Here is a 24,712-nt window from a genome sequence, read left to right as displayed (position 1 = left end):
TCATCCTAGATGCCCACACCCAGAGGTGGAGACGGCCAAATAAGAAGATAAACAGAAGCATTAACGCATCAAGCCTGTTGCCGAGCCCCGTGGCCCAAGCGCAGAAAACACTCCCAGGGCCCTGGAAGCAGAGCCTGCCGGGCAGCTCACCGGGCAGGCGCTCACAGCCCCGGGGGACTCAAGGCCACACACGCTATTTTTTAGAGGATCAGATTCCTGATGATGGACTCTGTGCCAGGCAGAGCACACCCCCCTCCCCAGGGAGCTGATGGCTTGTGTGTCCATGGAGAAACACATGCGCCTGTGTCTTTGTCTCGAGAGGAAGGAACTGTCGTTACGTAAACAGAGAATCCAGACTCCAGCCTCAGAAGAGTTCGGCTCCAGGAAAGATGTCAAGAAAGGGAGGTCAATTAGACCCCCTCCTGCGTCCTGAGGGCCCTGCCAGACACATCCACACAGCACCAGCTCAGCAGGCAGAGGACTTGTCCCCGCCCCAGAGAACCAGAGAAAGACCATCCCCACCCAGAAGCCCACAGGCAAGCACTCGGCCGCCGTGTGGCGACACGGCACGGCACAGCACGGCACCGTCCCAGCTTACTCTGGCGATGGTGCTAGCACAGCCCAGTGCCTCTTGTCAGTGTCACCATTACAGGCCCCACATAGGTCATCCCGGGAGACCCTCCCATCAGCCTTGGAGGGAGACGGAGCAGACAGGCTTCAGTCTACTCGACAGATAGAAAAACAGGCTCATGGGGGCCGCCCAGCAAGCCGGTGGCAGAGGAAGGTCTTAAACTGACTGCATGTTGCAACAAGCTGTGCGTAACCTAACAGACAAACCATGTCCCCACAGCCTTCCCTTGGGCCCTCACTCAGCCAGAGATCATGTGTTCATTCAGCATTTATGAAACCTCCACCGTGTGCCCAGTTCCAGGATAGGTGCCGCCCTGTCCTGGCAGCTGGCTCAGTCGGCAGCTTGGCCACCACGGTGCCGCTCCCTGGAAACCTGTGTGCTAAGCTGGCCTGGCCCCTATGCTGCCTTCTGAGGGACCCCAGGGAGCGAACAGTCGGGAAGCAGCTCTGGCCGCTCTGTGGCGACTCCTTTCCCCCAGCAGCAGCCTCCTGCTTCCTTCCTTCCCCACCCTTCCCCCCCGACCCCTGACCCTTGAGCTTCTCTTCCCCAGCTTCCCGTGGACAAGGCCGCGGTCTCTTTCCAAGGACATGAACCAATCACACAAACGCTTTATTATGTAGAGTTTCCCACTGCTCATCACAGACAGAAATAAACAGGGAAATAAAGCTGGCCCCTGTGGGCCGTGACCGCCATCCCTGATCTGTGCTGTCCCCTGGGGTGAGCACTTGAAATGTGGCCCTAACTGGGAATGCACACTGGACTTCAAAGACTTACCAGGAAAAAAAAAAACTAAAATATCTCATTGATAAGTTTTTTTTTTAAAGATTTATTTGTTTGAAAGGCAGAGAGGGTGGGGGAGGAACAGAGAGAGAGAGAGAGAGAGAGATCTTCCGTCCACTAAATGCCCAAAACAGCTAGGACTGGCTCAGGTCGAAGCTAGGAGTCAGGAACTCCATCCAAGTCTCCCATGTGGGTGGCAGCGACCCAAGCACTTGGGCCAACACCTACTGCCTCCCAGGTATGTTAGCAGGGAGCTTGATAGGAAGCAGAAATGGAGGTCCAGTATGAGATACTGGCATTCCAGTAGCTTAACCCACTGCACCACAATGCTGGACCCCATCAGTGGTTTTAAAAAGCACACTCACAAAGTTGTATAACCAACGGCAGTACCTAATTCCAGGATATTTTCATTATCTCCAAGCAGACACCCTGGCCCATCAGCATTCACTCATTTCCTCTCCTGCAACCCTAGGATGTGCTTTCGGTGTCTATAGGCTTGCCTGTGTGGACATTCCATAGAGAGAGAATCATCCTATGTGATCTTTCCGGTCCGGCTTCTTTTATTTTCTGTGGCCTCCAGGTCCATTGATACTGGAGCACGTATCAGGGCTGCGTTCTTCCTTCTGGCTGAATACTGTCCCATCCTGGGGCTTCTCCACACTGTGTGTCCACTCAGCAGCTGATGGACAGTCAGGTGGCTTCCGCCTTCCGGTTATTGTATATAACACTGCAGTGAACACTTCTGTCTGGATATTTTCTAAGTAACGCTCTTCATTTCTTATTTGGAACACAAATCGTTCGTATTTACAGGGTGTCGTGATGCTTCAGCACACTGTACACATTGTGTAATGCTCAGATCTGAGCGAACATTTGTCGTGGCATACACTTGTGCTCTCAGTTCTGTTGGATATACAAGAGCTCTTCAGAAAGTTTGTGGGAAAAGTGGAATTAAAAGATAACTTCATTTTAGTGTAAAAAATTTAGAAATATTTGCATGGTTTTTTCATAATACTCCTCGTCCATGACCTTCAGAAGCCTCCTCTGACATCTGGGCACGGAATGTCTGGGTCGTATGGTAGCTTTATGTTTAACCTTTTTTCAGTTGGGAAATGGCTCAGTTTTTAAAAGTTTTTTTTATTTATTTATTTATTTATTTGAGAAAGAAGGAGAGGGATCTTCTATGCTGACTCCAGAGAGAGGGTCTGGCATCAGTGCTGTGGCACAGGAGGTTAAGCCTCTGCCTGTGATAACAGCTGTGTCAGAGCGAGAGCTCAAGTCCTGGTTGCTCTGCTTCTGACCCAGCTCCCTGCTAATGCACCTGGGAAAGCAATGGGAGATGGCCCCAGTGCTTGGACCTCTGCCACTCATGTGAGAGACCAGGATGGCTCCTGGCTTCAACCTGGCCCAGCCCCGGCAGTCGCAGCCATTTTGGGAGTGAACCAGCAGATGGAAGATCTCTCTCTCTCTCTCTCTCTCTATCTTTCAAATGAATAAAATAAATCTTTAAGAGAGAGCTTTCATCCTCTGGTTCACTTTCTTTAAAAAAAAAAAGATTTATTTATTTATTTATTTATTTGAAAGTCAGAGTTTGATACAGAGAGAGGAGAAACAGAGAGAGAGGTCTTCCATCCGCTGGTTCACTCCCCAGTTGGCTGCAACAGCTGGAGCTGTGCGATCCGGAGCCAGGAGCTTCTTTCAGGTCTACCACGCGGGTACAGGGGTCCAAGGACTTGGGCCATCTTTTACTGCTTTCCCAGGCCATAGCAGAGAGCTGGATTGAAAGTGGGGCAGCTGGGTCTCAAACCAGCACCCATATGGGATGCTGGCGCTTCGGGCCAGGGCATTAACCCACTGCACCACAGCGCCGGCCCCATCTGGTTCACTTTCTAAATGCCTGCAATAGTCAAGGCTGGGCCTTCCCAGTTAGGGCCAAAGCCAGGAGCCAGGAATGCAATCCAGGTCTCCTACATGGGTGTCAGGAACCCAGTTACTTGGGTCATCACCACTACCACCCAGAATCTGTATTAGTAGGAAGGTGGAGTCCCAAATGGGAGCTGGGAATCACACCCAGGGACTCCGATGTGGGAGGTGAGTCTCCTTCCGCTGGAATACGTGCCTGCTCCCGGTTTTGTCTTTCCCAGAAATTACCAGATTGTTTCCCATGGCGACTGTGCCACTCATAGTCTCACCAGCGATGTACGAAGGTCTCGCATTCTCGGCATCCTTGCCAGCACTTGGCGCTGTCTGCTTTGTACCAGCGATGCCGAGTGGGTATGGAGTACACAGCGCTGTGGTTTTGCTGGTCTCTAAGGAGATGACTGATGTGATGGTTTCCCCGCTCCTCTTCCTGAAGTCCCTTTCCTCCCCCTGATGACTTACTTTTCAGAATCACTTTATTTATTCTTGTGGTTTTCATTGCTACAATACACCCGCAACTCCTACCTCTACCTCTAGAGCCCATATCTCTTTCCTGAGACTCACATCCTTAGCTTATTTTTAAGGAATTTATTTATTTGAAAGTCAGGCCTACAGAGAGAGAGACAGATATCTTCCATCCTCTGGCTCACTCTCCAGATGGCTGTAACCGCCGGGGCTGGGCCAAGCCAAATCCAGGAGCCAGGTGCTTCATTGGGGTCTCCCAGGTGGGTGGCAGAGGCCAACTTCCACTGCCATTAGCAGGGAGTTGGATTGGAAGTGGAGGAGCAGGACACGAACCAGCCCCATCTGCCACACCACAACGCCAGCCCCATCACATCCTTATCAGTGCCACCGTGTTAGGCCTTCAGACTTTTCATGGCCAGAACAATCCAGCGCTCTTCTCCCCTTCGTGTCCCCTGCCATGCTCATAAGCATCGCTGTGTACCAAGTGAAGTAGACTGGAAGTCTTGGAGCCAGCCTCTGCTCCTTCCTGTCAGTCACCACTTCACTGGACCCTAGTAACTGTGCCCACAGCTGTCTGAACTGCATCTCCTTCCCTCTGCGCTCACTGCTCGCCTTGATCCCGGAGCTCCTAATTTCTTGCCTGGATGTTTGCCGTAGCCTCCTACTGCTCTCTTTGCCTCCAGGTTCTCCCAGCCTCGACGCCATCCTCCAAACATCCGTCAGAGCCAGCTCTCTAAAGCACAAGTCTGACGGCCACTTCTCTGGTTAAAAATCTGCATGCTCCTCTCCCACCTGAGGGGTTAAGCCCGCACTCCTTAGCATGAGTGGGAAGTCAGCCACGATCTGGCTGCAGGGTGCGGCTCTGGCCTCATCTCCCACCAGCACTTCCTCTGCCCTGTATGAGTTCCAGACCTCGGCCGTCCCTGGCTGTGCCGTGCTCCAGCAAGTCACATGCTTTTGCCTGCTATGTGCCCTCTGCGGAGAAGCTCCTTTTCTGGTCTCCTGTGCCCAGTGTGCTGCCTCTATGCATTGCCCCAGGTCTGTGTTCCCCGGGCCCTGCCTTGTGTGGAGGCCACATGACGTCCTTCATCGCTGCCCCTCTGCCCCCTAGATCTTGGCTTCCCTTTCTCCTGCCAGTGGGATGACCAGCCCTGCCCCCCAACTTGGCCTCAGCTTAGTGCTCAGCTCTTCCCTGCCTCTGACCCCTGCAGCGGGCCTCAGAAGGGAAGCCCCCAAGCCTCGTCTCTCAGCTGGCCGGGGGCATTCCCGTCCCCTGGCCCTGGCTCATGAAGAACTTGAGTCTCCTAGGAGCTCGGATGCTAAAAGAGAGCTGCATTTGGGATTGTAGTGACCCTGCAGCATGGAAGGGGGAACTTTCCAGAACAACGCACAGGGTCTGGGAAAGGGGAGCGCAGGGTGTATGTTTGACTGGGGCAGAGCACCCAGGAGGAGTCAGTGGTGGGTGGAGCTGGCCTGGACACCAACACACTTCCTCTTTCTCCGCATCCCAGGCCCCTTGACAGACCTCAGGCAGACCCTGCAGAAGCCTGCCACGATGGCTGAGTGCCAGGGTAGAGACGTAGACTGGAGGGTGGTGCATTTGGATGCTGATTGGTGGCTCCCTGGAGGTTTCTCACGGGCCCCTGGGGCTCTTCCTGGGACTGTGCCCGGTCCAGGGGGCACAGAGACTGCAGGGGATCTGAGGTTGAGAGGAAGTGGACCTTTGAACAGCAGAACCAGGATTCAGCAAGTTCTGGTCAGGCTGGAATGATAGTGTCAGTGTAAAAGATAAACTTTAAAACTTTTAAAATTTCTTTTCACTTGTTTTAAAGGCAGAGAGACCCACAGAGAAAGAGATGGGGCTGGCATTGTGGTGTAGCAGGTAAAGCTGACGCAACAAAGCTGGCATCCCATGTAGGCAGCAGTTCACATCCTGGCTGCTCCACTTCCCTGCTAATGGCCTGGGAAAGGCAGTGTAAGATGGTCCAATGGGAGACCTGGATGAAGCTCCTGGCTCCTGACTCCTGGCCTGGCCCAGCACTGGCTGTTGCGGCCATCTGGGAAGTGCACCCCGCAGATGAAAGATCTCTCTCTCTTTCTGTCTCTCCCTCTCTCTCTCTGCAACTCTGACTTTCTAAATAAACAAATAAATCTTAAAAAAAGAGAGAGACAGACAGACACAGAGAGATGTTCCGTGTGCTGTTCCTCCAATGTCCACAATAGCCAAGGCTGGGCCAGGCCAAAGCCAGGAGCAGAGAATTCAATCCGTGTCTCTCATGTGGGTGGCAGGAGCCCAGGCACTTGAGCCTTCGTCTGCTGCTTCCTCAGGTGCTCGTTAGTGGGAAGATGGATTGGAAACCGAGGAGCCAGGACTTAAACCCGCACTCTGTGGGAATGCCAGTGTCCTGAGCAGCGTCTTAGCTGCTACACCGAATGCCTGCCCCACAGATACACTTTCTAGCCTGGAGAAGAGCAGCCTGAAGAGAGAATAAATTTCAAACGTGAGAGAGGACTCCAAAAATTCATGAAATGGTGGAATTAAAAGATAAGTTTGTTTCAGTGAAAAATTTTTGAAATCTGTGCACAGTTTTTTTTAAAGAAAATATTTATTTATTTATTTACTTCAAAGGCATCACAACAGAGAGAGAGAGAGATCATCCACCTACTGGCTTTCTCCCCGAATGGCCATAACACCCAGGGCTGGGCCAGGCTGAAGACAAGAGCCAAGAACTCCATTCTGGTCTCCCATGTGGGTGGCAGGGGCCCAAGTATTTGGGCCATCTTGCACTGATTTCCCAGGTACATTAGCAGGAAGCTGGATTGGAAGCAGAGCAGCTGGGACTCGAACCTGCACTCTGACATGGGATACTGGTGTTGCAAGTGGCGGCCTAACCTTCTGTGCCACAATGCTGACTCCTGTGCACATTTTTAAAAGATTTATTTATTTGAGAGACAGAGTTACAGAGAGGCTGAGAGAGGCAGAGAGAGAGAGAGAGCCTCCATCCCCTGGTTTACTCCACAAATGGCCACAATGGCCAGAGCTGGTCCTCGGAAGCCAGGAGCCAGGAGCTTCCTCCGGGTCTCCCACACAGGTTCGGGGGCCTAAGGACTTGGGCCATCTTCCACTGCCATATTCCCAGGCCATAGCAGAGAACTGGATCAGAAGTGGAGCAGCTGGGCCTCAAATCGGCACTCATATGGGATGCCGGCACTGCAGGCAACAGCTTCACCCATTACACCACAGTGCCGGCTTCTATGTGCACATTTTTTAAAGTTTATTTATTTATTTGAAAGGCAGAATGACAGAAAGCCAGGAGCCAGGAGCTCCTTCCTGGTCTCCCACACAGGTGCCAGGAATGCAAATAGTTGGGCTATTATCTGCTGCCCCCAGGTATGTTAGCAGGGAGCTGGATCAGAAGTGGAGGTGGCACTCTGATATGAGATGCGAGTGTCCCAAGCAGTGGCTAGCCCACTGTGCTGCCACACTTGCCTTCCTGAAAAGAAAAAACCGCAAGTTTTTAGAAGAAAAGAAAAGGAAGCATCTGGACTTCCCCAGGAGGAGCTGAGCGCGGCCCTGGAAGTTCTCAAGCACAAGCTGCTTGGTAGGGACACTGCCAGGAGAGCCGGAATGTCTGCAGCTCACTGCAGCAAGTATTTATGAAGTGCAGAGCACTCTGCCAGGCCAGGCTCAGCGCAGAAATAAAGGACAGGTGCTTGCCCTCAAGTCCCCCCGAGGAAACCGCGGCGGTGAGCAGGGGGACGGGGCTGGAGCTGGCCCTGCCGCTCAGAGGGCCCTGGGCTGGGAGGGCCTGCTGCCGCTGCTTGTCCGGGGCATGTCGTGGTATAGTAGCCGTGTTCTCAAAGTGAAATGCATGCTTAGAACTGCACGCTGGACTGTGGACACATGAAATCACGTTACACCTGGGATTTCCCCTAATGTAATCTGATCTGGGGATGGGCTGAAAGGGGTGGGCCCCACGTGAATCCCGAGCAGCGCTGGTGCCTCGAGACACATGCTGCTGCTCTCTAGTTGTCAGCACAGCTGGGATTTCCCATAATCAAAAGTTGAAAAGAAGAAGGAGCAGGGGCCAGTGCTGTGGCTTAGCAGGCTAGGCCTGCATCCCATCTGGGCACTGGTTTGAGTCCCAGCTGCTCCACTTACCATGCAGCTCCCTGCTAATGCGCCTGGGAAAGCAGCAGAAGATGGCCCAAGTGCTTGGGCCCCTTTCACCCACTTGGGAAACTTGGAAGAAGTTCTTGGCTCCTGGCTTCAGACAGGCCCAGCTCCAGCAGTCATGGTTTGGGGAGTGAACCAGCAGGTGGAAGCTCTCTCTGTGTGTTTCTCCCTGTCTGTGTAACTCTGCCTTTCAAATAAATAACTAAAACTTAAATTAAAAAAGAAGAAGAAAAAGAAGAGGAGGAAGAGGAGCAGGAAGAAAGCGCGTCCTCCGGACAGAGAGGGGACACGTCCTGGGCGGCAGCCCGGCTGGAGAGACTCTGCTGCAGATTAGGAAGTTGCGGGTTGGGGAGCGCTGCAGGAAGAGTCTGGGCTGCCGTCCCGGTGTCTGCGGGCTGGGGTTTCCACTCCAACATGGAGAAGGCAGGAAGGCAGGGACCTCCCACTGACATCCTGGGCGCCTGTTTGTCTATCAGGCCTAGGACTGGCTACAGGATTTGCAGGACTCTGTGGAAAATGAAGAGGTGGGGACTAGGAGTCCTTGTTCTAGAATGAACTTTTGAAGCGGCAACAGCACAGGCCCTTGGCAGTGCAGGGGATGAGCCCCAGACGTGCATCCTGATTAGGCCTTGCAGCCTTTTCTGTTTTGAACAGGCCAGAGAGGGAGAGCCAGGGCTCTGCTCACAGCCCCAGGCAGCAAGAGGACAGCGTGTTCCTCCTGCCACCCCCCACCCCCAGTCCCCCAGGGACCGTGTGGACTTGGTAGTCTGGGACAAATAGCTTACATTTAAATAGACTTTTACAATGTTACCCAAACTTGCTGGGTTCTCAATGCTGCTGGAATAAAAGGAAGAAGCGGAAAGGACCAGCCAGGCCGCTCGGAGAGCTGAGTGCTAAAGTCACTTGTTTGTGTCTCCAAAGAGATTTCCTGGTTTCTCCAAAAATGGGGTTTGCTCCAAGCCTCCCAGCATGAGTCACCAGCCCTGCTGGCAAAAACACTGAGGCCCACAGAGGGCAGTGGAGCTGACCCTGGGTCAGTTGGCAGAGGTCTGCCAGCAGAACCTTCAGCCCCCTGGGGCGAGAGGAGGGGCCTGCCCACTCCCACCCCCAAAACCCCAGGTTCCAGGCACTGCCCGGGAAGCCTCTCCTATGCAGGCCGCAAGCCACAGCCTCACCTCCAAGCCCTCTGTCTTGGTCCACGTGCAGTCAGAGTGCACACCACCCTGCTGGCAGGAGGCAGGGTCTGGATGAGGAGCAGACACTCACCGCCGTGCCTGCCTGCCTTGCTGCTCTTGCTGGGTGCCTGCAGCTCCGATCCCCTCCCCCATTTCACGTCCTTTCCAGCCCTTCAGGGGCCACGTCCACAGGAGTCCCCACCCCCTTAGAGTTGGCGACACAGGTGCCCATGCGTGCGCACCGCTCGTGGTCTCTCCAGAAGCTGCCAAGGGTGCACACGCTGCCCGCGAAGCTCGCTCTCCCGCTATGGTGTCAGCAAAGGGCCTCTTTTCCCGGGTTCTCAAACCATGGCCTTCCCCTGGTGCCGCTGCAGCCCTGCCGTGGTCCTAGGAGGTGGAATGAGTTGTGGGGTTCCCTGTGTGCTCGAGCTGGGGGCGGGGCCTGAGACCCCCCCACCCCCCAGCAAAGGGCACCAGCGTTCATCACCAGCCTGGGCTGACTTCCTACTCAGGGGAGCAGAGCCGGGCTGCATGGGGCTGGGCCTGGGGCTGAGCAAGATGAAGGAACCCCCCTTGTCTCTGTCCACCCCCAGCCCTAAGCCTTCTCCCCCACCCCTAGCTGAGGGGTCTTGGCTCTTTATTTTATTCTGTTTTGTTTGGGCTGTGAGATAAAATTGTTTAAAAACTATTGTCTTTCTTTTTTGTAAAAGATCTATTTATTTATTTGAAAGGCAGAGTTACGGGGGATGGGGCAGGGAGAGACAGCGATCTTCCATCCACTGGTTCATTCCCGAAATGGCTGCAATGGCTGGGGCTGGGCCAGACCAAAGCCAGGAGCCCAGAGCATCTTCCAGGTCTCCCACGTGGGTGCAGGGGCCCAAGCAGTTGGACCATCTTCCACTGCTCTCCCAGGCCATAGCAGAGAGCTGGATCGGAAGTGGAGCAGCCAGGACTCGAACCGGTGCCCATATGGGATGCCCGCATCACTTGACCTTAAACCAGTGCCAGCCCCTATTTTCTTTTTTATAAAACACCCACTCCCCCATCATCCATGTGGTCCAGGTATTAGATACCTGCTTGAAAAAAAAGATGGTTACATCACACCCCAAAGTCAGATCCGGGTGAACTGAAGGCATAGGCTGAAACGTCCCTGGAGGCAGGGCAAGTGTCTGCAGGAGGAGAGAGGGTGGGAGAGGCCCCGAGCCGTGTGCCAGGGCTCAGAGGCGGGGAGGCTCGGAGGCTTGGGGCCTGGCTCCCTGCGGAGCAGGCTGGGTGGGTTTTCTCCCGCAGCCCCAGAGAGGGAGGCTAGCGACCGGGTCTTGGGTCTCCCCGAGTCCAAACTCCATCCTGAGGGAACCACAGAACCGAGAAAGGTTCCAGGCAAGGCTGTGACTGCAGGAATCCGTGCTCCAGAGCGCCCCCATCCTGGAGGAGGTGGCTGAGCCTGGGCAGAGGTTACTGTGCTGTCCCAGGAGCCATGTGCCCCTCAGGGAGGATGAGGAGGGCCCACAGGAGAGGGAGAGGAAGAGGGGAAAGAAAGCCGCCTGTGTAAGCAGCCACACACAAAGTCCCGGGGTTGCCAGTGATGAGAGAGTGCCCCTTTCCCTCCCCAGCAGGCTTTATTTGGAGCTGCTGGACACCTATGGGGGCCATTGCCAAGTAGGGGGGCAGCGCAGGAGTGGGCGAGGCCGCCAGGAGAGGTGAGGGCCCCGTCTTGGAGGACGCCAGGCTGCTCCTTAGACTTGTGGAATCAGGGATCTGGACCTGTGTCACGGGGGCCCAGAGATACAGCCTGGAGAGACGTCACACAGAGAGTGTGTATGATGATGTGTCAGAAAGGAGCGGTCACCCAGCGAGAGGAGGCAGAGGGGACCCCAGGAGGCTGACAGTGAGCCCCTGAGACCCCCGCGTTTCTGTGTCAAGCAGAGGAAGAGGGGCCACCCGGGAGCTGGAAGAAAACCACAGGGGAGGTCCTGGCCCCCATGCCCACTGCTTCCCAGGCAGCCAAGCAAGGTGAAACTAAACGGAGGCCCAGGTGCTGCGGGCAGATTGACTTCTGGGTAATAGGGGGGAGGCGAGGTTGTGCAGGGCTGAAGAGGGAATGGGGAGGAGCAAGGAGAACTCCTGGGGGGAGTTTGGGTACTAAAGAAGGGCGGAGGGAGGGCCAGGCCCTGGAAGGGACGGTGGGCGGGCGGAGGGAGAGCTAGGCCCCTGGTGGACAAGGCAGGGATGGGATTCGTGTGAAAATTAATGCTGCATAGGTAGGTGGAGGCGAGGGAAGGAGCAGGGTGGTGGTGGGGGGTGGGGGGTGAGAGCCTAGGGCTCATGGTGCTTCAGATGCAGCTGGAAGGAAGGAGGGGGCCCCCCGGAGATGCCTGGCAGGACAAGCAGATGCGCATGGGACAAGAGGACAAGGAGAGCGCGCCTGGGCAGCCGGAGTGTGGCACTGAGAGCCGCCCACCAGCAGCTCTGCCTTCAAGGCTTTCCCCACAGCAGGAGGCCGTTTTGCAGAGGGGAGCTGTGGGTGGGCTGCTTTCCCTGTATGGCCCAGCTGCAGAGGGGGCGCCACGCAGGCTCGGGGTCCATGAGATTCAGGGCTGGGGCAGGGGATGGTGACACATTGGTGGCACAGCTGGTGAGGGACACGCTGAGCGGGGCAGCAGGTGAGGCAGCCAGGGCGAGTGGTGTAGAGAGAATGAACGTGGCTCTCACTCCAGCTGCTCCCCTGAGACACCTGTAGACCTGTGGTCTCAGCAGCTTTGTTCACAGCGGCCCGCGGCCAGCCGAGTGTCGGGGAGGGACGGCTGGAGGAATGCGGTGGGCCCTGCACAGCTGCGCAGGGTAGGACGTTCCGAGTCTGAGTTTTCCGAGTGTCCGTTTCGCAGTGGCATCCTCCACTTAGCAGGACTTCCATCTCCCTGTTGCCCTCACATCCTTCCTCAGCAACAGAAGGGTCGGCCATGAGCTGGATGAGGCCTGAAAAGTCACGTTTCGAGCAGTGGCCCAGAGAATAGCCGTTAAAGAAAGGACAAGTAGGTGGGGGCCAGCGTTGTGGTGTAGCGGGTTTGCGGCCGCTGGCATCCCATGTCGGAGCGCCAGTTCAAGTCTCAGCTGCTCCTCTTTGGATCCACTTCCTGCTAATGCTCCTGGAAGGTAGCGGATGATGGCCAAGTGCTTGGGCCCCCGCATTCCACGTCGGAGACCCAGATGGAATTCCAGGCTCCTGGCTTTGACCTGGCCCAGCCCTGGCTATTGTAGCCTTTTGGGAAGTGAACCAGTTGATAGAAGATGTCTCTCTTCTTCTGTGCCTCTCCTTCTCTCTGTGTCTCTGTCTTTCAAATAAAAAAAATAAAGTATGGGGGTGTGCGTCTGGCCCGGTGTTTAGGGCGTCCACGTTCCACACTGGCGCCAGGTTCCCGACCCTGGCTCCTGCCTCCAGCTTCCTGCCACTGGGGCCCCTGGGAGGCAGTGGCGGTGACACAGGTAGTCAGGGCCTTGCCACCCCTCAGGAGACTTGGGTTGAGCTCCCGGCTCCTGGTTTCACTCCTGGCCAGTGCATACACGCACACACTCTCTCTATCCCTCTCTTCTACTCTCTGCCTCTCAAATAAACTGATTTTCTTAAAAAAAAAAAAAAAAAAAAAAAAAAAAAAAAAAAACAAAGAATTCTGGCTCTTCAAAAAGTTCATGGAAAATGTGCATTGTGTTGAACTCCCTTTTCCGGGAGCTAAGAGGAGAGCTCTGGGGCCTGATTCCTCAACCTGAAACTCACAAGTCTCTGGTTTCCTAAAACAGACTTGACCTCTTCCCAGCTGCACAGCCCTTGGGATAGAGTGGTCAAGCCTCCCACCCCCAGCCTCCCACCTCTGGCCCAGGGGGGGCGGACTTCTCCTTGTTTACCGCATTCCTTTGGGGCCAGTCAGTGGTGAGCAGGCTCTGGGGAGCTGGCCCCTTGCCCCCATGTGCCTCGCAGCTCCCACCTCCCTCCCCCGACTCTTGACATCCTCAAGGGCCCAAGCAGGCCATGTGCCTCCAGGAAGCTAAGCCTATGCAGGGATACACCCAACCGTTAGTCCTGGTATTTGGCCCACCTGGTCTGGACCCAGCCCCAGGAGGGGAGGAACCTGGGAGTCTGCATAGGCACAGTGGACACGGGCACACAGCCCTGGGCCCCAGAAGGACACCTGTGTCAGGCAGGCCTCTCCCAGAGACACCGTGACTCTCTTAGACCCTGAATGGCAGAGCCCTGGGCTATCTTTTCCAAGGTGGGGTGGCATCGCACATGTCCGTTCTCCCAGTAGCCCGGGCCTCCTGCACCAGTGCCCACTGGTCGTACCCTGGTCCAGCCTGCCTGGGCCTCAGCATATGTGCTCTGGTGAGCAAGCTCTCGCCACCAGCCCTGCTCACGGAGGCTCCCCTGGCCTAACTGGCACTGCAGTAAGGTGGCTCTGGGGGCTGGGTGACAAATCTGGGCCAGGCTGAGAAAGCTGAGGTCCAGGGTCTTGAATCCAAGGCCACCCTGGCCGCTGGGCCCTTGCCTCTCTGCTGTGGGGACCTCCTCTAGCAGTGTGAGTACAGGGTGTGGTTCGGTGCCCCTCTGCCTCAGCATCAGCCTCGGAAGACAGAGTTGTCACCTGCTGTGGTCCTTCGTCTACAAACTTTCTTTTCTTTCTAATCCTTGTTTATTTTTGAAAGGCAGAGAGACAGAGAGGCAGAGACACAGAGATCTTCCACGGTGGTGCATTCCTCCAGATGCCCACAACAGCTGGGGCTGGCCTGGGCTGAATCCAGGGTCTGGACCGCCTGATGGGTCTCCCAGGGGGTGGCAGGGACTCAGCTCCTTGGGCCGTCACCTGTTGCTTCTCAGCAGGAAGCTGGAATCGCAGCAGAGCCAGGACTTGAACCCAGACGCCCTGATGTGGGCCCTGCCTGTCCCAGCTGCTGTGCCTAACACTCGCCCCTCTGTAAACTTTCCTGACCTCCTTCATTCCAGACTAATACTTGGCTTCGCTCGTTGGACAGCGCTCACTTGTTCATTTACTCAACACCATCGAGCGTCTCCTGCGTGCCAGGCATTGTGCTCTGTGCCGGGGATCCAGTGGATAATAAAGCATGCTTTGTGCACGGGCCGAGGGGGACGCGGAGTGACGGGGGCCAAGACAAGGGAGCCAGGGAGGGCAGTGATGGGGGAGGGGCTCCACGGAAGGCTGGGGGCCAGGGCAGCTCTCCAGAGCAGGGCAGGCTCCTGGACAGGGGCAGGGGTGGGGGTGGGGGCGGGGCGAGGCCAGGTGAGGAAGGGGTGGAGAAATGCCTGCGTGGAGTCCAGGGCTTCGGGGTGAGGCTTGGCCAAGGGGGAGCCCCCGCTCCTCAGCCTCTCACCTCCTCCTGCTCCTCCAGGAATCAGCTCCAGTGGCACCTTCCCCCGTCCCTACCAGGTGCGCCAGCTCCCTGCAGCCAGCACCGTCCACGCGTCCTTTGGGTCTCCTCCTCTCCCAAGCCTGAGTGTGGAGCAGGTGCAGTTTGCTCACCTCCGCTTATTCTATGTTTGGCCCCAGAGTGAAGCACACAGTGGTTTTAATGTAAGAGTCTCATTGTCAAGCACGTGGGAAGCCAACATGGGAAGTGATAAACATGGGTGGCACAGTGTGAGGTCGCTGGGCTGCAGACCCTGATTCCTGATGGGCGGCTGACCCTGGTCTTCTGTCTCTCAAAGCCATCCTCTCCCAGCCATGCCGGAAAACAAATCTGGGGCCCTCCCTCCATCTCCCGGGGTGACACTGCACTCCCCAGTTCCCTGCAGAGACTCTCAGGTTCATGCCCTACCCTAGCCGAGCCCAGGGCCTGGCCCAGAGCATGTGCATGCCCGGAGCTCAGACTCCCCGGCTTTGCGAAGTGTTGCAGCAGTGTGGCACCCATCCCCTAGGGGGTCGCTGTGACACTGGAGGGCACAGCAGCACAGCAGTGAAGCCCACCTGTGTTAGAGCCACTGGCCTCCCACTTGCCCTTGTAACTGGAACGAAGGACCACCTGCGACGTGGGGAAGATCTCAGCACCGACCCCAGCAGCCTTAATCCCCCTGCCCCAGCACACTGTCCGAAGTGGTGGATTCCAGCAGCGTCCTCGGCGCCGTGGGGACCTGATGTTTGTTAAGACCTTGATGATGGAAGCTTTGGGATGGGAAGGCCCCCACCCCAGCCACCCCCGAAGGGCTCCTCCCTGCAGAGTCCCCTCCTGCTGAGACCGGGGCCGCCCGCCCCTGCTCTGCCCCGTGACCTACAGCGTCTCGGTAGCCTGTCAGTCGCCCTCTTCCTTCGTGCTGGGGTGGGGACTGAAGCGAAAGTGGCTCAGCCTACGGCCCCTCACACAAGACTGCGACACAAAGGCCAGACATCTAGAGCCCGTGACCCTGGACTTGAGTCCCTGCTTCGTCTTGGAGGAGCTGTGTGGTCCCGGGCCTCAGCCGCTTCTCCTGTGGGGTGGGGAGAGGAATCCTCAGTGCGGACAGGGCAGCCGCGCCGTGTGCAGCTCTCAGGACTTGAGCCATCACTGCTGCCCCCCAGGGCGTGCGTCAGCAGGAGTCTGGAGCTGCAGCTGGCCCTGGATCCAGGCTCTCCCCTGTGGGATGTGACCCCACCGGGAGGCTGCTTGCCCACCTCTTCTCTGGCATCTTCACGGGGAAGGAGGCACTGCCTGCAGCCCCGGGGCCTGCACATCTGTGGCCACTCTGCCTGGGGCCTGGAGCCCAAGTGCCACCCCTGGGAGCTGACTCACCTGCTCACAAGGGGGCTGGCTGTGGGAGGGCACTGGGAAGCCAGAGAGGGGTCAAGCAGGGTGGGGACAGGGCAGCAGGGGCCTGGCTTTTCTTAGCCCTGTGACTGCATGGGTCTTGGCCTCTTAGCTCAGAGCCTACGAGGTACATACGCTCCCCTGGGGGGTGCCCTGGCCGACCCCTCTGAAGCCCTGAGCATGTGGACAGCTATGCCCAAATGGCCTGCGTTCCTCTGAGGGAGCAGGAGGCACAAGCCTCCCACATCACCAGTCATGTTTACCGAGTGTCTCCCGGCAGGGCTCAGGTTCATGGTGGGGGCAGGGGCTGGCTGAGATCTTTGCTCGTCTCTGGTGTGGAGGGGTCTCCGTGAAGCCCCGTGTGGGGTCTGAGCCTGACACCGCTCCGGTTCCAACGGCCCCTGTGTGGATTATCTGGGGACGTTGCACCTGTCCGGGCTCCTCCGAGTCTCCATGCTGCCTAGGTCAGGGGCTGGAGGCTGCAGACACACACAGGGAGCAGGGGGTTCTACTGCCCTCGTATCACATGACAAAGCCCCCTCCCAAAATGTGGAGCCCGTTTCTTGCAGGCTTTGTTGTACTCCAGCTATAGGTAGGAGCTGAGCATATGTGTGGGTCTTTGTGGACAGCCTTTGAACATTCCAGAAAGTGTGTTTCCAGAGCTGTGAGCCCACAGGGGTGAGGTGGTAGCGTCATCCCACCCTCGCCTCCTCCAGCCTCAGCTCTGGGGTCGGCTTCCCCCATTGGCCCTTCCAGCAGGGGGCGCTCTGCAGCAGGGGACGTGGCCACAGCATGATCTTGAGGCTGCTGGACACTGGGGAAGCTCCATCTTCCACACTTCAGCTCCACGGGGCCATGCCTTCTGTGCTATGTCTGCTGATGTCAGCTTGTCCCCTCCTCGGCCATGGGGACTCTGTGTCCCTTACGTGGTGATCATAGAATGAAGGGCCACAGGACAGGGCCAGCCCCTCACAAGGTCCCTTCAGAGGCCGGTCGCCATTGCTGGTAGGACGACACCAGTCGCTCTCCTGTCCGACCCCCGCCTCTGTCACCATGGGGTTATGGTGGGTCAGGGGAGACTGCCCAAAGTAGCCAGGTCCCTCCCCAGCCGCCAGCCTTCTAAGCAGGTTCCTAGGGTTCAGGAGAACAGACAAGATGCACCTGCACTGGCCACTGCGTGCTGTTTCCCCTGGTCAAGGACACAGAGCCAGGGCAGGGGCTGCCAACAGGAGGGGACGGGCGCCACTGCCATCGTGGGTCAGCCGCTTTGCATGAGGGTCCCGGCACCCCCAAGCCCCTCTTGGCACCTCCTGTCCTCCTTGGCATCAGGACTTTGAGTCGTGGCTCTGCCATTTACAGCCCAGTGAGGAGCCGCCGGGTGCCTGTGCTGTGGTGTGTGTGTGACAACAAGTTCAGAGGGGCTGAGTAACTCAGCCACGGTCACACACCTAGGCAGAGGCAGAGCTGGGATTTGCACACAGGCCAACTGCCCACAGAGCCAGGGCTCCCATGTCACCGTGGGAGAGCTTTGCTGGAACAATCCGGGAGGGCGCACTGTCAGTTGTTCAAAGACCGGCAGCCCTGGCCCAAGCCTCAGTGCAGGGCTCCTGCTGCAGACAACCAGGGGAAACGCCTGCCGCTCCCAGGGATGCCACTGTCCTGAGGGGCCAAGGGACGCTCCTGGAACTTCTCATCAGGACAGTCTAGACTCTGTGTCCTTGGTGGAAAACAGCGAGAGGCGGCCAGAGACTGGAGGCATGGCTACCTTGCCCTGTGCTAGCCCTGGGCCCTGCTGCCCGCCCTGCCCTTCACACCAGCCCTGAAGGGAGCTGCTCTCCCCAGGGACGGCTGGCAGCCCCTCCCGCAGGCAGCCACTCCTCCCTGCCATGGCTTGCATGGACAGACAGCACTGACAGCTGCGGCACCTGATGCCAGGAGGTCACCAGGTGGCCAGCGGGAGCAGGCCCAGGGTCTCGGGCCTCTGCAGAGACGCTGTGTGGGCAAAGCAGGGGAACGGGACCTCGTTCCCCTGTGAGATGAGGCAGGGCCAGTGGGAGATGCAGGTGCAGCACCAGGAGGGAGGCGCAGGCCTGGAGACGTCCCCTGGTGCTTTCCTGGTAAACAAAACCCTGATCCCGGAGAAGCCAAGCAGGCCGCAGCCCGGGGCGGATTCCCGTGCCCGGCAACTTCACTAAGACCTGGCAAGAAGGTCCACCAGAAGCAGACCCGGGGACCCCAGAGGCCCTGCCCCCAGCCTGGGCTCAAGCTGGGGGCCCTCTGGATAGCCCCTGGCAGAAAGCCGTCAGGGACTCGCCAGGCAGCCCTGGGGGACCTCTGCCAGAGTGGCACTGGACTGTCTGAATCACGAAATCTCCTCGGCCTTGCTGCGGGCAGGGGCTCACGCGGTGGTGTCACACAGGAGGGGACAGTCCCTGACCATCACCTCTGCCCTCCTGGCTCTCCCCTCCTCCCACAGGCAGGCTTGCTCCTTCCTCCTCCCGCTCCCCCTTGCCAGGTGAGCCCCTCCCCTGCAGCTGCCTGGAGCTGGGGTGTCTGCAGAGGCTGGTAGGATCACTGGGAGCTCACAGGGCCTCGGGCCGGCTGCCGAGCGTGGCCGGCCATCGGAGGTCTTAGCCCTGGCCGTCGCTAAGCCCTCGCTTGCAGGGCACCTGTGCCGAGACACACAGCCCCGCTCTGCTCTGTTGGCAGTGGAGGTGATGAAGTGTTCTCTCCTCTGTCTAATCAGATAAGGCCCCTCAGGAAGCAGCAGTGTCAGAGCCTGAAGGAAGGGAATCCATCAGTGGCATTGAACTTGGACCCTTGCGAACCGGACAGGTGACAGACAGGAGAGCAGCAGTGTGGGGCTGTAGACTGGAGGCATGGCACCCTGAGTCCTGCCACACATCCCAGGCTGTGAGAGGCCATCCTGTCCATTCCCCTGCCTTCCCTTGGGACTCCCAAACCTCTCCCCGGGGACCCCCCCCCAACCCTAAGGCTTTTCCTAAGCGGGGAGAAATGAGGCCCTGGAAGCTCTGTTTTATCTAACCCGAGCCCCTCTCACTCTAAGACACAAAGGGTCACGTAAGGCCTGGAGACAAGAACACAGGCAAAAATAACTCGGGGTCACCACGATGCACCACAGCTCTGGAAGCAGAAGGAGGCTGGCCTGGCCGGGACTCCCTTTCAGATAAGCACGAAGGAGGCAGCTCTGCGTGGCTGGGCCCAGCGCGGCCTGCGGAGCTGCGGCTCCTTCTCCTTTTAAGGCAACGCTGTGCTCTCTGGCTGCACGAGCCTCGGCAAGCCCCAGCCCCACTCATTCCTGGCTATTTGGAGGAAACCGATGATTAATCGGCCCTTCCCCCACCCGGCCTGTTTTCCATTAGGTTCTCTCTAAAGGATTGGCACACCTCCCCGGGAACAGGCGCCTGGCAGATCCTACCCATGGGGACCCCTGTGCAGGGGGCAGACCGAGAGCCAGCCGTCCCAGATGAGGACAAAGGGGAAAGGTTGGGCAGAGAGGGGTTAACGTGGGAAAACCAGTGCGGGATGGGCGGGGGCGGGAGGTTCCCCATGGCAGCCCTGGGTCTGCAGGAGCAGCTGGCGAGTGGGTTCCTGGGTGGCAGGGGGTGCGTGGGCGCCCGAGGGCGAGGGACGCCTTTGTCCTAAAGGAGGAGATCCGACATGAGCAACCAGGCCCGAAACCCAGTGTTTCTTGAACTTGTGTGAAGCTGCTTCCGTGAGTCTCTCTGGACCCCCAGTGTCCCTGCACACGTAACCTGTGAGCGACGCGGGAACGCTGCGGAGGGCAGCTGGGCAGTGTGGGGGCTCTGAGGTCCTGAGTCTGCCCTGAGGCCTGATTTGCGCACTTGGCTGGGAGAGGAGGCCCCCATAGCTCTCACCTGCAGTGCGACCCTGGGTCCCTCTCCACGGTGGGCACTGAAGTCCCACCTCTGCCCCAGGGGACCTGCCGTGACCAACCCAGATCCCTGGGAGCCCGCGTGAGGAGTTTGCGGTGGGCTCTGCGGCCCCTACTCCATCTCCACAGCCCCCGTGAGGTGCCCAGAGCAGAGGAGGTAGCCAGGGGCACATTCCATAGCCCTGGGCCCCTTGGCTGCCCATTGTGGTTCCAGCGGAGGAGCCCAGGGGCTGGTCCCAGTGGCACCTGTCACTCTCCACCCCTTCCAGGAAGAACAGCTGTGAGAGAGCGCTGTGGAGAGAACCCAGGCTTTGCCGTCTTCCTTCCCCTCTTCCGGCACCCCAGCTGGGCTCCTGTGGAAGACAGACAACCCTCTGATGCCCAGGCCGTGGTCTCATCCTCTTAAAAATCTGCTGGGCAAGGAGCTCGCGGCGATCCTTGCAGTCCCGCTGCCCTTCAGTCTCCTTGGGCAGTGGACAGCTACACCGACATCTGAGCTCAGGCAGGCCCGCTGCTTCCTCCGCTCCTCAGGCGAGGATGAGGAGCAGGTTCCCTCCAATTAGGGCCCAGCAGCCGCGGTTGGCCTAGTGGTTAAGACACTCATGTGCCAGCTCCGACGCCTGCTCCAGCTTCCTGCTAATGCAGACCCCGGGAGGCAGCAGTTGGATCCCTGCCACCCACGTGGGAGATCTGCGTGTGAGTTCCCAGCTTCTGGCTTTGGCCCAGCCCAGTCCTGGCCGTCGCAAGCATTTGGGGAGTGAAGTGGATGGGAGCCTTCTCTGTCTATCTTTGTCTCTGTCTCCTGAATTGTTAAAAAAAAAAAAAAAAAAAGGAAAACAAACTTGGCTCAGCCTAGAAGCGGGTTTGCAGAGGAGGAAAGGGGCCCGTGCAGGGGCAGGTGGCTGTGCCCACACAAAGCTCCGCTGACCCTGTGCGTGGTCAGAATGGAGTCACGGCGTCCGGGGCCTGGTCTGGCAGAGTCCTCCCAAGGTCGCTGGCCCAGGGGACCCTAGGGTTCCTCGAAGAGCATGGGGGATGCTGTAACTTACTGCGAGAGACAGACACTGGATGTGAGGCACCTCCTTTATTCCATTTATGCCTCAACGCGACGGCCATGGTGGGCTCCAGAGAGAGCTTTAGTTGGTGAAGCAACACGTCGGCAAGCTTGTGCTGATGCCCCCACATCTCTTTGCGAAGGTTTGCGCCTGTAGAACTCCTGCGAAGCAGGGCGGGGCGAGGGTGCGGGATGCGGGACACCTGGCCCCCTACACTGAGGGCTGGATAGCGCCTGTTTGAGTCTCTGTTTCTGCAAACCCGAACTGATGTCTAAAATCCACAGTGAACAGAAGTGCACACTGAAGACAGACAGGATCGGGGACGGTGGTTATTCCTGTTTGCCTCGGGTTCCAGCAGGGCGTGGCAGGAAACTTCTAGAGCGGTCCCAAGTCCCAGGCACAGAAAAGGGTGCAGGGCCCTGAGGGCTGGGCTCTGCCGCTGGACTCCACGGCGCCCTCTGGTGTCCTCCGTGGAGGCCAACGCCAGCGCTCCTCCAGAGGTCAAGGGCGGTGACCCAGTCCTCCCCCTGGTCCCAGTGCTCCGTGCTCGGTCCTCCCACTTCATGTTTGTTTTTCTTTTCTGAACTCTTAGGAAAGCAAGAAAGTGGAGAGCAACGCAGATGCCAAGAACGGAGAGGAAAGGGGCAGAGATGCCGGCACAAAAGCCTTGGGCCCCCGGAAGGACCCGGATCTGGGCAAGGAGCCAAGGAAGGGAGTTTTGAAGAAAAGCGTCTCCAGAGACAAAGGGGACGCAGACGGCCCAGGTGGGGAGAAGCCCAAGGAGGAGAAGCTCATCAGGGGCCTGGACAAGGGCCGGGTCAGGGCCGCCGTGGACAAGAAGGAGGGCACGGGGGAGCCCAGGGCGGCGGCCTCGCGGAAGGAGGCGGGCGACAGGCACCTGGGCGTGAGCAGGGACAAGGACAAGAAGAGAGAGGAGGCCAAGGAGGCGGCCAAGAAGGAGGAGGAAGAGAAGGGCAAAGGGCCGAGCAGGAGCCCGGACCCCAGGAAAGAGGGTGAGAAGCCGAAACCCAGGAAAGAGGATGAGAAGCCGACAAGACCCAGCGGGGGTGCGGGCGGGGAGAAGGAGGGCGAGGAGGCGAGGAGGGCGCCTGGGAAGACAGATACCAAGAAGCGGGGGGAGGAAGGCCAGACAGAAGCGTCCCCCGCCAGAAAGGAGGCCAAGGACGAGAGCAAGACCAAAGCACCTGAGAAGCAGGCCCCCACGGCGCCCCCCAAGGCCGCTGAGGCGCCGGCCAAGGCCGAGGAGGAGGCGGCTCCCAGCATATTCGATGAGCCGCTGGAGAGGGTGAAGAACAACGACCCGGAGATGACCGAGGTGAACGTCAACAACTCGGACTGCATCACCAACGAGATCCTGGTGCGCTTCACCGAGGCCCTGGAGTTCAACACCGTGGTCAAGGTGTTCGCCTTGGCCAACACGCGCGCTGACGACCACGTGGCCTTCGCCATCGCCATCATGCTCAAGGCCAACAAGACCATCACCAGCCTCAACCTGGACTCCAACCACATCACGGGCAAGGGCATCCTGGCCATCTTCCGGGCGCTGCTGCAGAACAGCACGCTGACCGAGCTGCGCTTCCACAACCAGCGCCACATCTGCGGCGGCAAGACCGAGATGGAGATCGCCAAGCTGCTCAAGGAGAACACCACGCTGCTCAAGCTGGGCTACCACTTCGAGCTGGCCGGGCCCCGCATGACCGTCACCAACCTGCTCAGCCGCAACATGGACAAGCAGCGGCAGAAGCGGCTGCAGGAGCAGAGGCAGGCGCAGGAGGCCAGCGGAGAGAAGAGGGAGCTGCTGGAGGTGCCCAAGGCTGGGGCCCTGGCCAAGGGCTCCCCCAGACCTTCGCCCCAGCCCTCCCCCAAGCCCTCCCCCAAGAACTCGCCCAAGAAAGGGGGGGCTCCGGCCGCGCCCCCGCCCCCGCCCCCTCCCTTGGCTCCGCCCCTGATCATGGAGAACCTGAAGAACTCCCTCTCGCCCGCCACGCAGAGGAAGATGGGGGACAAGGTGCTCCCGGCCCAGGAGAAGAACTCGCGCGACCAGCTGCTGGCCGCCATCCGCTCCAGCAACCTCAAGCAGCTCAAGAAGGTAGCTGTGTTCGTGGGCCGGGGCCACGGGCTGGGTGGGCAGGGGTCCGCGGGGGAGCTCAGGTCAGGCTGCAGGCACGAAGCCAGGCCCCCACCTCCAGGCGGCCCTCACTCGTGTCTCCCTCTGGGTCCTCCAGCCTCTCCCCTGCGCCCCGCCCCCCCGCCCCGCCGTGTCTGCCTCCTGCAGCCTCGGCAGAGTTGTCCCCCTCAGGCCCTCCTTCCTTTGAGCCTTCTCCATTCCCTGAGACAAAAATGCTCTTTGTCCTACCAAACCCTCTCCCAGGGCCAGCCAAGCCCCACATGTCGGGCTCCCCCAAGGAGAGTCTGCCTCTGTGGAGCCTGTGCCATGGACGCATGCGCCGTCTCTGGGCTGGGCACCTGGTGCCCGGAAGCCCTGCCTGCTGACAGCGGCCTTGGTGCTGTGCCCCAGCCCTGGCGCCGTGCATTCAGGACCAGCTCCGCTGTGGCCCCAGGGCCAGGGGATGGACGGCGTCCAGTTTTCACAGGAAAGGGGACATGGTGCCTGGGCGGCACCCCTGGCCGAGGAGGCCGGGGCTCCGCCCTTCCGGGGGAGGAGCCGAAGGGGGCAGCAGAGGGCCCCTTGCAGCCTCCTCTGACCTGTCTGTGCTCTGCCCCTGCAGGTGGAAGTGCCCAAGCTGCTGCAGTAGGACCAGGCAGCCGGGCACCGTCTGCCCGCGCCACGACCGCCCGGGCCTCACCTCCCAGGGCCACACGGCCCCCACCCACCCACCCCGGCCCCGCTGCTGCCGCCATGCGGGAGCTCGAGGCCTGGGCCACGCTCCAGGAAGGATGCCCTGTCTCTCCCCACTTTCCTGTTCTTATCTCTGAGGCTCTCCGAAACCGCTTGTGTACCTGGAGCTGAGGGTTCCAGGCAAGAAGAGCCCTTGTAGCTCATCGCTGAGAAGACGGCACCACCCGGGGCCCGCACGGCTGGCAGCCACAAGAGGCCCAGGAGCCACGAGAGGAAAGCTGTGTCCACGGCCACGCCCACCCCAGCCCCGCCGCCCTCCAGGGCCAGGATTCAGACCTCTGAGGAGCCCTCGGACAAAGCTGTTGGGCAGTGGCAGGTCTGAGAGGGTGGGGGGCCCACAGGAGAGCAGGAGGGGCTGAGGAGCCCCCCAGCCTCCCTCTGGTTAGCCCTGGCGGGGACAGCCTGCCTGGTGGGGAGCGGGTTCCAGCGGGAGGGGAGGGGCAGGCAGCAGCCGGACCAGAAGGTTCGATGCCAAAGCCGATGTTTGCCGCACACCCACTGCTGTTGTATAAATAGCTGTGTATCTGTTTCCATAAGATTTTGATAATATATACAAGCCGTTAGCCGTGACTGGCTGTGCCTCACCTCTCTGCTATGCCCAGGGCCCTGATGCTCACCCTCGAAGAATCTAGAAGCTCAGGGGCCCTGCCGTGCCTGCCGAGTTGACCAGGAAATGAGCGGAGACTCCCCGCCCGCCCGCCCCGGCTGCCCAGGCCCAGGAGGCCAGGCCTGCTCCCGCAGCGTGCTGCTGCCTGGCGTCCACGGCCAGAGCTGGGCTCGGAGGTGCAGGCGGGGTGGAGGCCGGCCCGGGGTGCCTATATTAGGCCTGTTCCAAGGATGCTCCTTCCGTGACTCTTCCTGCCGTGGGCTTGGGGCCAGCCTCTAACAGCAGTCACAGGCCAGCCGGGCAGCAGAGAAGCCGGGCAACG

The 24,712-nt window shown here is 59.0% G+C and overlaps 1 protein-coding gene across 1 annotated transcript in view; it reads left to right on the top strand.

Annotated features, from left to right (window-relative positions):
- The window catches only part of LMOD1 (leiomodin 1), a 39,992-nt gene extending 15,639 nt beyond the window's left edge, over positions 1–24,353 (top strand). Inside the window, exons 2-3 of the mRNA XM_017347865.4 lie at positions 21,495–23,012; positions 23,653–24,353. Coding sequence (XP_017203354.4) covers positions 21,495–23,012; positions 23,653–23,679 — 1,545 coding nt within the window. The 3' untranslated portion in view covers positions 23,680–24,353. The remainder of the gene's footprint in view (positions 1–21,494; positions 23,013–23,652) is intronic.
- Positions 24,354–24,712: the final 359 nt, after the last annotated feature.

This window comes from Oryctolagus cuniculus, chromosome 13 (genome assembly GCF_051225735.1).
Source record: "Oryctolagus cuniculus isolate XC-2025 breed Fujian yellow rabbit chromosome 13, ASM5122573v1, whole genome shotgun sequence".
Lineage (NCBI taxonomy): Eukaryota > Metazoa > Chordata > Mammalia > Lagomorpha > Leporidae > Oryctolagus > Oryctolagus cuniculus.
This window is presented reverse-complemented; position numbering and strand designations above follow the sequence as displayed.